At 35.8% G+C, this 11686-nt stretch overlaps 1 protein-coding gene and 1 long non-coding RNA gene across 2 annotated transcripts; one reads left to right on the top strand and one right to left on the bottom strand.

The window, feature by feature from the left end:
- The first annotated feature begins 560 nt into the window (after positions 1-560).
- On the top strand, positions 561-4011 carry LOC104893139 (uncharacterized). The gene is made up of 4 exons (XR_790033.4): positions 561-811; positions 1273-2886; positions 3273-3569; positions 3661-4011. It is a non-coding gene; the product is annotated as an uncharacterized LOC104893139 (long non-coding RNA).
- Positions 4012-9151: 5140 nt separating this feature from the next.
- On the bottom strand, positions 9152-9634 carry LOC104893321 (uncharacterized). Its single transcript, XM_010679418.1, has one exon. It carries the CDS (start codon positions 9632-9634, stop codon positions 9152-9154), a length of 483 nt encoding a protein of 160 aa, XP_010677720.1.
- Positions 9635-11686: the final 2052 nt, after the last annotated feature.

Below are 11686 nucleotides of genomic sequence, written 5' to 3'. Positions count from 1 at the left end.
ACTGGACTCTTCCCTACGATACCCCTGTCCTGCCCCCACCCAGTTGCCCCCCTCCCCATCCCCACACCCCCACCCCCCCTACCCCAGTAGCTCGATTTCTCCTCCCCCCTTCGAATATCGCTCCCCTGCCCGCGAACTCGTCAATTTTTGATTTTCTGGGTTCAAATTGACACTTCTAGTGGGCGATTGCGAGGAGTAAGGGGTAGAAGAGCGAAAATCGACCCCGGAACCCACGTCAAATTAACAGGAGACTTCGACGTACTCTGATGAGACTAGCACGCGTTCGGCACAACGAGGCAACAAGCAGTAAGTAGAAGTGGCAAACAGGTCATACGGGTCGGGTCATAATCGGGTTAACTTTGTCTACGGGTTTGGGTCGGTTCGGGTCCATTTAGGTATGGGTCCATTCCGGGTCCATGAAAATTCGGGTTACATCGGGTCGGGTCGGTTCGGTTCGGGTCGATTTGGCCACTGCAAAACACAAACTGGAATGAAGTCTATTGTATACCTTTCCCTCTAAACTCTAATGTTTAACCACTGAATGAAGCAAAAACAAAAAGGGGGTAAATCCCTCGAAAGTTTAGCTATTGAATTTTCCCCAAATTTCGCACATTTCCCTCCCTCCCTTTTTTTATTTCCCTCCAAAAAATAAGAACTAGTATTCTCAATTATGTATTCAGTATTCCCCAAATTTGAACCAGTATTCTTCATCTCCCAAATTTATACTCTCTAGCTCTCATTCCCTGTTCGGTTTTTCCCTCTCGGTGCTGGCATATTAGTGGCATCTATCCTTCTCCCTTTATCTCTTCAGGTATCTTCATCTCCCATACTATGTTTAACTAATTTTTGCTAAAATATATAAGCTAAATGTTGAAATCAAATTCTTAAAAGCATATTTCAATGATTAAATATTAAGTCTTTATAATTATAATTTCCCAGAAAGCTAACTTCTTCTTTTTAACTCCTTCAATAAAAAAGTCAACGAAAAAAATCTCTTCATCTCCAATCTCCCATACTACTTTAGTTGCAATGTTTGTTATTTTATGTAGTACTACAAATCTGTTGTGTGATTTATTGAACTTGACATTGTTTTGTTCTTCTTCGTCAGTGTTGTATGCTTTAGTATGTAAGGTGTTTGTGTTAATGCCTAAACCAATGTTTGCTTGGATATGTTTGTAACACTCTTACACTTTTGACACATAATTGATTGGTACTTGAAGTAGTATGTAAGGTGTTTGTGTTAATGACACTCTTACATTTCATTTGTCTCAGTTCTGTAAAAAAAATTCACAGAGATGGAAGTAGAAGGAGAACAGATCGGGATTCTTGCTAATATCAATGAAAATGAAACTGAACCAGAAAGTCCTATTCTTCCCAAAAGACGGAGTCCATATTGGGATGAGTTTCTTGCAATCGACCCAAGCGTGAGTAAAGATGGAAAATTTCATGCAATATGTAAGCATTGTAAACTTGCATCATTCATAGCAACTTCACACTATGGAACATCTAACATGAAAAAACATCTTGATAAATGCTCTAACTATGCTGCACATCTAGTGAGTGTGAAGAATGATGGACATCAACCTGTGTTCGATCAAAAAGTCTACAGGGAGTTGGTTTCCAAAACAATCATAAAACAAGGGTATTCTTTTTCTTGGGTAGAACATGAAGGAAATAGAGATATCCATACTTATTTAAACAATCAAGTTAGAAAAGTTTGTAGGAACACCATAAAATCTGATTGTTTAAAGTTGCATGCAACCTTAAAAGCTCGATTGAAGGATGTCCTTCACAAGGTCTCTGGTCGTATTTCCTTAACTTGTGATATGTGGACCTCTTGTCAAACCGAGAGTTATCTGTGTTTGACTGCTCGCTATATGGATATTGGAAATTAAATTGCAGGGTCCTAAATTTTTATCACATGGATTCCCCCCATACAGGTTCTGCCATGTATAGTATTTGTTAGACTTACTTTATGATTGGGGTATTCGTGATAAAATTTTCTCTTTTACATTGGATAATGCTTCTAGTAATGACAAAATGCAAGACTACATGAGAGAAACACTTAGGAAAGAAGGAGCTTTGTTGTATCAAGGTGCTTACTTTCATGTCCGATGTGCGACTCATGTGTTGAACCTTATTGTCAAGGATGGACTAAAAGTGATTGATCCTATTATCTATAAAGTTAGAGAAAGTGTAAAATATGTAAAATGGTCGAAAATACCAAAAAAGACTTTCCGTCGTTGTTTGAAAAAAGTTCAGATACAAGAGACAAAAGCATTATGGCTTGATGTTCCTACTAGGTGGAATTCTACTTATATGATGCTTGATAGAGCTATATTGTATCGTGCTGCTTTTGAGCAAATGCAAAAGGTTGATAGTTGTGGCTCTTATTGTACTTGTCCAGAACTTGAAGAGTGGGAGAATCTTGAGCAGATTAGGAATATTTTAGAGCCATTCTCTCATATAACTGAGTTGTTTTTTGGTAGTAATTATCCCACCTCAAATCTGTACTTTGAAAATGTGTGGAAGATTGCTATGCTTTTGAAGGATTTGGTGTGAAGCGATGATCTTTCTATAATACTAATGGCTTTTGAGATGAAGCAAAAAATTGACAAGTATTGGCTTAACTCGACCGAGGATGATTATGGGACTTTATTTGCTTTTGCAATGATTCTTGATCCCCGTTGTTAGTTACAAGTTCTCAAGTTTTGTTATAAAAAGTTGTATGGTGATGAACAACGCGCTATGACAAAGATAAATGATGTTAGACTCAAGTTGGAGTTATTTTTTGAAGAGTATACTCAAGAGAGTAATATTTCAAGTGCAACACGAATACCTACGACATCAACTACAAATAAGAAGCGCCCATTCGATTATATCGATGTAAGTTCTATTTCTGATTTCTCTATATATTTGTAGTTTAAATATCAACAAGTGTGGGATGACAGGGGGCTGTTAGTTCAGGGGGGATGTTAGTGCAGGGGGGCTGTTAGTGCAGGTGGCTTTTAGTGCAGGGGGGCTGTTAGTGCAAGGGGATATTAGTGCAGGGGTGGATGTTAGTGCAGGGAGGCTGTTAGTGCAGGGGGCTGTTAGTGTAGAGGCTCTGGCAGAGGGACAGTGAAGTGTGAAGGGGGGTTATGTAGGGGGCTGACAGAGGGACAGTGAAGTGTGAAGGGGGGCTGACAGAGGGATAGTGAAGTGTGAAGGGGGATTGTGCAGGTGGCTGTTATATTTAACTTTGCTAATATATTATGACCTTTTTTTTATAGGAATATGAAGAGGAAAGATGCTATCAATTCATTTTGCACAATTACTTGGAAGATGAGAAATTGGATCGAAAAATGCAACTTGACATATTGAGTTTTTGGAAAGAAAATGAGCATCGGTATGGAAAGCTTTCACATTTAGCTAGGGATATTTTAACCGTGCCCCTTACAACCGTAGCTTCAGAATCAACTTTTAGTGTAGGGGGGGGGGGGAGTTTTAAATAAATGGAGAAGCTCTTATCTTCCTGAAAAACGTAGAGGCCTTGATAACTAGTCGGAGTTGGTTGTACGGCTTCCAAGGTGATTAATTTTTTTTTTTTACTGATTTTAATTGTGTTTTATAACTCCCAAATATTCTCATTTTTACTGATTTTAATTGTGTTTTATATAGCTGATGAAGAAAGTGAGTATGTTGGATGTGATGTGGATTGGACTTCGACGAAATCAGTGGCTCGGTAATCCAGCTAGTTTTAGTGAAGATTCATGAATCATAATGAAGACTTGTTTTTACTTTTGTTTTCCGTTTATTAATTCAAGTGCTTGTATTAGTTACATTGCCTTGGAGACATTTGTTCTTGTAGGTACCTTAATATTGTAGGTACGTTATTGTGGAGATGGTTATCTTACAAAAAAAGTGCATTCAATACTCTTGTTTATCTAGCTTCTATAGTCGCAGTGCTTTGAATACAAAAATGTCATGAAGCTTTTAATCACTGGTTCCATGCAGTGGGCTTCAATTTGATATTGTGATTTGCGAAGGCTTGCTGAGCAAGACTTGAATACTACTTCCAACACATTCTCTACATGAGTGAGTTATAAAATGAGATGGAACCTGATTCCAATGATAAGATAACATAAAAAGATGGAGCCTGCCCAAATAATAGGAGAAATCACCAAATATGACACAAAAGAGAGAATACAAAGTTAATAAAGTATTAATAACAGTTTCATTTCAGAAAATTAAAGGGTCGGGTAATTTCGGGTTGGGTGGGTTCGGGTTCGGGTCATGTTCAGGTCAATCTACTTTCGGGTCGGGTCGGGTTATTTCGGGTTCAGGTGTATTTCGGGTCACTGCTTTTCAGGTGAAAACCGGGACTTGGGTCAGGCTCGGGTCGGATCGGGTTGTTTTCGATTTCGGGTCCATTTAGGGTCGTTACTTTTGGGTGGAAAACGGGTCTCGGGTCGGATCCACGGGTACGAGTTTATTTTGCCGGCTCTAGCAGCAAGCACGACAAGGCGTGGGAGGGAGGCGCAGCAGCAGCAAGCATGACGAGGCAAGGGAGGGAGGCACGAAGGAAGGATGAGAGCTAAGGAATGCTGTGGCGGGGATAGGGGGTGGGGTGGGGGATTCTTGAGGTAGGGAAGGAGGCTGGGTGGTGGAGGAGGGGGGCTGGGTGGTGGCGAAGATTAGAGTTAGGGGTAGAAGTTAGAGGTTAGGGTTAGGGTTAGTTAGGAGTTAGATTTTAGGGTTTAGTTAGGTTAATTAAGGTTTAATTAAGGGTTAATCAGGATTAAGACGACTAACGGAGGTAACTGTCGTTAGTCATTAAGGGTATTTTGGTGTATTATTATGAAACATAGGGGTACCCCGTGTATTTTGAAAAGTTGGGGAATACCTCGTGAATTTTTTTTTTTTTTTTGAAAACTCAGGGGTAATTGGTAAAAAACCGTTTTATTTGTTACATAGTACTCAACTTTGCTGATTACGTGCGCCTTATTGATCCTGTAATGACCCATTTGGTGAACAGTCGCATAAGATCAATAAAGCATCAACCAGTTCAGGTTCGAAGATGATGCACTGGGTGTTTGGAAACAGACGAGTGCTTGTGCTTAGAGTTTTCATACTTTAAATAATTTTGGTTTAGTATGTTGGGGTTGACTTTTGAGTTGGTTTGACCTTTGGTTTGGTTTCGGAGTTGACTTTTTTATTGACTAAGTTATATATGTTTTCAAAGTTAATTATTATTTTTCGCTGTAAAATTCTTAATAATCCAATATGTTATCACACGGGCAATAATACTTTGATAACTCCCTAAGTTTTGTGTAAAAAGTTATGTTGGAAAATAGAGAATTGTTAGGGTGTTACACCTTCCCATCACCTTCATCCTCGTCTACATCATCGTCACCTTCATTGCCATCACTTTCTTCCTCTTCATCTTCCTTCTCATCACCTGCTTCCTCATTGACCCCCTCCTCAGCAGTATTATTAGATTATGTAACGCCCCGACCTCTAAGCATCTTTATTAGGTTAATTAATCTTGATTATTAGCAGCGAAAGACCTGGCCTTTGGTTGGTGCGTTATTGTCGTACTTTTCATTATGAAAATACAAGGCAACATACTTTCATAATTCTAACATATAATAATGTGAAAATTTAAACATGCTAGATTATATAAAAATTAAAGTAAAACATAGTTAATGTCAATTAAACTAACTGATAACTTAGGTTACAAAATCTATAAGTGTTTGAGTCATTTTAATATCAATTCCTCAGTGCTAAGCCATTCCGTCATCTCCATCGTTACCTAAAACAGAAAAACAAAACGTCATGAGCTGATGCCCAGTAACATCCTACTCTAACAACGTAAATTCATTTCAACTCATTTTATTTGCAAACAGAGAGGAGATAATATAGTTAAACCATTTCATAATTCATATCAGGAATATAAAAGAAAGATTCGTATTGTCATTCATCATTATATATATCATATTAATTATCAGACATCTTCCTTTGGTTACTTGGCGAGTACAACAAAAGACTAAGCCACTGAGGACATATGTCCCCCATCAAAAGGTGGCATAAAGCCATACATCATAACATAATTAAGGCAAAGCCACCAAGGACCTTTGTCCCCCATCATAAGCTGACATATAATGACATACATAATGAGGGTACAACCGAGGACGTTGTCCCCCATCAGAAGGTGGTGTTGCCGCCATATAATATATTAACACGTGCACGGCCCACAAAACATAGTACTGCCATAAACCATCTTTCACTTTCATTTATCATGTTTCGTGATTTTAAAGTATATTTCATAACACATCTCTTTGAGCATCATGAAAACCAATTATTATAATAGCATCATCATAAACATCATTTAACAAAACATTTCATATCCACAATCCATAAATACATATCATCAAAACTTTATGTAAAAGCATCATAAACATAGTTAGAAGGGGAGTGTAGGTGTTAGCAGTAGACCTTACCTCGAGTCGCGATTATTATACATGATAACGGGAGAGGCTTGTATGTTCCTTTTTCCTTTATAATCTTTTCAAGAATTAATAAAGGACGACTTATTACTATTTATTATATATTTTAAGCTCTACGATCCATTTTCACCATGTGCCCATTATTATAGGAAGTATTTTAATATGACTTACTAGAGAATTTCTTTATATTTAGTATTTAACTATAATTCATGACTTCACTAAGTTGTCTAAAAAGGTCATTTTAGATAACACCCTTAATATGAGTTCTAAGTCCAACTTAAGTTAAACTATTTAGTAACAACCACTTCTAGTTATGAGGTTCATAAAATTCATGTTTAATGACTTGAAGGTATGATTATAGAGCTTTCATATTACACCTTTAATACTAAGATGATTATCCAACTAGTTATTAAACTCTAACTTGTACTAGTGGTATTTCTTACTAGTTAGTGTCCATGTATTATTGACTTACTTAATTTACAACTGAAAAAGTGAGATTCATATCATCAAGCTAAAAAGTGGAACTACAAGTACTCATTATTTAGAATAAGCTTACTAACACTTATACTTATAATCCATATGTATTTAATTAATATTACTTTATAATCGATATATTTAAGCTATAAATAGGTAAGCATGAAACTATAACTTAGTTAATCAAAAATACCATTTATATAATAAAGGTGTAACTTTAGTAATTATTTTGTAATCTATTATGGATCATAGTTAGGTTGTATAATTATTTCATGAAGTAGAGTGAAATTTCTAACATTAAATTTAATTAACTTTGTTCAATCAACTTAACTAAGTCTCAGTATTTATATCAAATTTACAAGATTAGGATTCGCTTTTACATTAATATATATATTACCTATAATATGGATTTCAAACTACAAAATCAATATTAGAAGTTAAAGTAGCCCAACTATTAATAATATTCTAATGGGTCAAGTATAATTATTAAGAGCAAACTATAAACAACTAATAACTTAATATAGTGTAAATAGTGTTTCTCAAATCAAGAATTGGTGGGAAGGTATGTAAACATACCTTATTGGCAAAACGAAGAGAAGGCAGAAGAGGGACAGCAGGGTGGTCACCGGCGAGACCACGATGTAGGGAGGCGTCCTGATGGCGCGGTTGGTGGCTTTCAGGGGGTCAGTAGCGCAGGCAAGAATAGGGGAGGGAAGCGGCGAGACAGAGGGAGGGGGAAGAGGAGTAGTGAGAAAGATGAGGGAGAGGAGGAAGAAGGGTGGTGTCGGCTGTCGTCGATTGGCCAGTGGTGCGCGTCTGGGCGCAGAACGGGCGACATATGGGTGGAACGATGGTGGTTGGAGTCAGTGGCGGAGCCAGAATTCTCAAAGTGGGGGGACAAAATTCGACCGTCAAACATTCGAAAAAAATATGTAAAAAAACAATACAACACAAGTTGTTTAATACATAATGTTTTACATTGAAAATTGCAAAATGCTTATAATCTTACAATCTAAGAAAAATGGCAAAAAAAAAAAATTAAACTAAAAATAAAAAATACAAATTCATCCTTCGGGTCTTCATATTTTGAAAGTGATCAATGATTTTTTCATCGGGAACTTGTAAGAACACATCCTTCTCAATAAAAGTTACCAAACAATCATTCATAAATTGATCGCCCATGCTATTTCGCAACTTATTTTTGACACATGTCATTGTGGAAAACACCCTTTCAACACTCGCCGTAGCAATGGGAAGAATCAACATTAACTTAATGAGCAAATACACAAGTGGAAAATCCTCATGCCTCTTTGTTTCAACAAGCATCATGGAAAGAGAATTTAGAATCCTCATCCACAAAATCTTTCATCACTTAGCATATTATCCATGAATACATCAAGTTGAAGTTCAAGAGTCATCACATCAACACTAGAAAATTCTTCAGGATAAAAATAGGCAAGTTTGAGAATCTTTTCTTTGTCAAAGGAGGAGAAATTACCTTTGGGACTTAAGCAAGCCATGCATGTAAGTAGCTCCATGTTCCTCTCATTAAATCGATTATCAAGTTCTTGAAGATGCAAATCAATCACTTCCAAAAAAATTCCAACTCGAAAATGATGTAGATTCGTTGCTTGTTCAACAAAACGCCTTGATCTTCCTTGGGGAACATAAAGAGCATCCATGTTAGGTACTTCAACTTTGTGCTTAGTTGAAAATGAAGTAACTTTGTGTAATTAAGAGTGTCTCCCATCCTTGTTCCCTCATTTTTTGCAACACATTTTTTGTGGAATTAATAAGTCCCATGACATTCACAATATCTTGCTCTTTTCTTTGCAAAGCAACACACAAATCATTTGTGTACCCAAGTATAGTCAACATGAAAAGAGCTATAAAAATAAAATCAAATGACTCTAATGATCCTAAAATCATTTGAGCTTTGAACTTGTCTTCTGACGAGCCATGTTTCCCAATATACACAAGTACCTCAACAATAGAAGGAAAAAAGTTGATTATATTTAAAAGACACTTGAAATGAGACCCCCAACACGTGTCTACGGGCCTTTTCAAACCAAGTTCTTGATTCAAACCCATTCCACTATCAATTTCCCCCACATCTAGTGCTTGAGCCACTTGTTGAGCTTGGCTTTGTCGAACTATGTCCCTTCTTTTACAAGAAACCCCAATCACATTTAACAAGTTTGTAAGTATCTCAAATAACTAACCACAATTATCATTTTTTTAGCAACGGCTACTAGTATAAGTTGGAGTTGATGAGCAAAACAATGTATGTAGTAAGCTCTCCGAGTATCGTTTATGATCAAAGTCTTAACACCATTTACTTCACCTCTCATGTTGCTAGCACCATCATAACCTTGTCCTCTAATCATAGATGGACTCAATGAATGCTCCACAAGTAAAGACATAATGGCATTTTTAAGAGACAAAGCGGTGGTATTGCTAACATGAACAATACCCAAAAATCTCTCCATAATCTTACCACTATCACGATGTTCAAAACGTAAAAGAAGAGCAAGTTGTTCTTTTTGAGACACATCACTTGATTCATCGGCCAATATAGCAAAATAATCATCACCAAGCTCTTCTATTATGCATTTAGTGGTTTCTTTTGCACAACAAGTAATAATGTCCTTTTGAATCGGAGGAGAAGTCATTTGACAGTTTTAGGAGCATTTTCTAATGTATGTTTTTTCACTTCCTCAACCTTTTCCCTTAACCACCTCAAAAGCTCAAGAAATTTACCCTTATTATAAGACTCATCACTTTCATCATTCCCACGAAATGCCAACCCTTGGCGCAAAAGAAATCGCAAACAACTCAAAGATGCTTTCAAACGAATATGATATTCCCTTTTTGTCACCTCACTTGCATTGTCAAACACATTCACAATTGAAGTCTTTTTTCCGTCTCTTAAATTCACATACTTTTCATGAGCAAGATTATGAGCACTTTTTATTCCACCAACATGTTTCTCAAATTTTTCCGGTTTATTCCATGCCCTAAACCCTCCATCAACAAATGCATCACCCCCATATTAATTTCAACATCATTCTTGAACAAGAAGCACACAAAGCAAAATGTGGCATCTTTATCAATGCTATATTCAAGCCAATCCCATTTCTTGAACCAATTAACACTAAAACGGCGTAAACCGGAAACCGATCTTTGAGGAAAGGCATGAGTTTTGGGTTGACACAATTTTTTAAGAATATAAGCTCTCATCACCGCATTTCTTTGATTTGAGGGATAACTCATTATGTTCATTCTTTTTCCCGGATCATGAGGAAGTAATTCAACATCATATACTAATTCTTCTTCCTCCTCCTCCTCCTCCTCCTCCTCTAATGGTACATTACTAGTATTTGAACCACCAACATCCATATCAACATCATGAGTTTGAGGAGAGGTAAATGAAGGAGATTCATTTGAGGTGTTTCACTATGAGTGGGTGAAGAAGTTTCTTGGGATTTCATTCTTTTAAAGAGAAATTGTCGAAGATCGGGTTATTTTCCCTTAGCCTTGGACTAGTAAGAATTAGGTGAATGTGAATCACTTGACATTTCCTATTAAATTGATGAACATTAATCAATTACATATCAAAGTATTCCCCTTCAAACCAAACTATTCAATATTTCAATTATAAATCAACTCATATTTATAATTTCCTAATTAGAAATTTCAAATTGCAAAATAATAATTTCCTAAATCATGAGTTCATGACCAATTCCAATTTCCAAACCAACAACAATTCAACCAATCAATCAACAACCATAAATCCACAATCACAAATTAACATTTCACAAATATCATAATTCAGTAATTCGCCTCCAAACAATGTAAATTGTAAATATAAAATATTACCTTAAAAAAAACTCAAACTAAAACTTAGGGTTAGTCAAGAAAACTTACAAACTGACTGAAAAATGGAATGGGCGTCTTACTTGAGATTTTCTTCATATTTAGTATTTAACTATAATTCATGACTTTAATAAGTTGTTGAAAAAGATCATTTTAGATAACACCCTTAATATGAGTTCTAAGTCCAACTTAAGTTAAACTATTTAGTAACATCCACTACTAGTTATAAGGTTCATGAAGTTCATGTTTTAAGACTTGAAGGTGTAATAATGTATAGAGCTTTCATATTAGACCTTTAATACTAAGATGATTATCCAACTTGTTATTAAACTCTAACTTGTACTAGTGATATTTCTTACTAGTTAGTGTCCATGTATTATTGACTTACTTAATTTACAACTGAAAAAGTGAGATTCATATCATCAAGCTAAAAAGTGGAACTACAAGTACTCATTATTTAGAATAAGGTTACTAACACTTATACTTATAATCCATATGTATTTAATTAATATTACTTTATAATCGATATATTTAAGCTATAAATAGGTAAGCATGAAACTATAACTTAGTTAATCAAAAACACCCTTTACATAATAAAGGTGTAACTTTAGTAATTATTTCATAATCTATTATGGACCATAGTTAGGTTGTATAATTATTTCATGAAGTAGAGTGAAATTTCTAACATTAAATTTAGGAAAATTTGTCAAAAACCACCTTTTATAATCACTTTTCTGTGAGAAACCACCTTTAAATTTTTTTTTTTTGGTGAATTAGCCACTTTTTTATTTTATTTTTTTGTTGAAAGCCACCTATTGCCGGAAAATGGACATTGACTAACGATTTCC

This window comes from Beta vulgaris, chromosome 5 (genome assembly GCF_026745355.1).
Source record: "Beta vulgaris subsp. vulgaris cultivar EL10 chromosome 5, EL10.2, whole genome shotgun sequence".
NCBI lineage: Eukaryota > Viridiplantae > Streptophyta > Magnoliopsida > Caryophyllales > Amaranthaceae > Beta > Beta vulgaris.
Note: the sequence above shows the minus strand (reverse complement) of the source record. Positions and strands in the feature narration are given on the sequence as shown.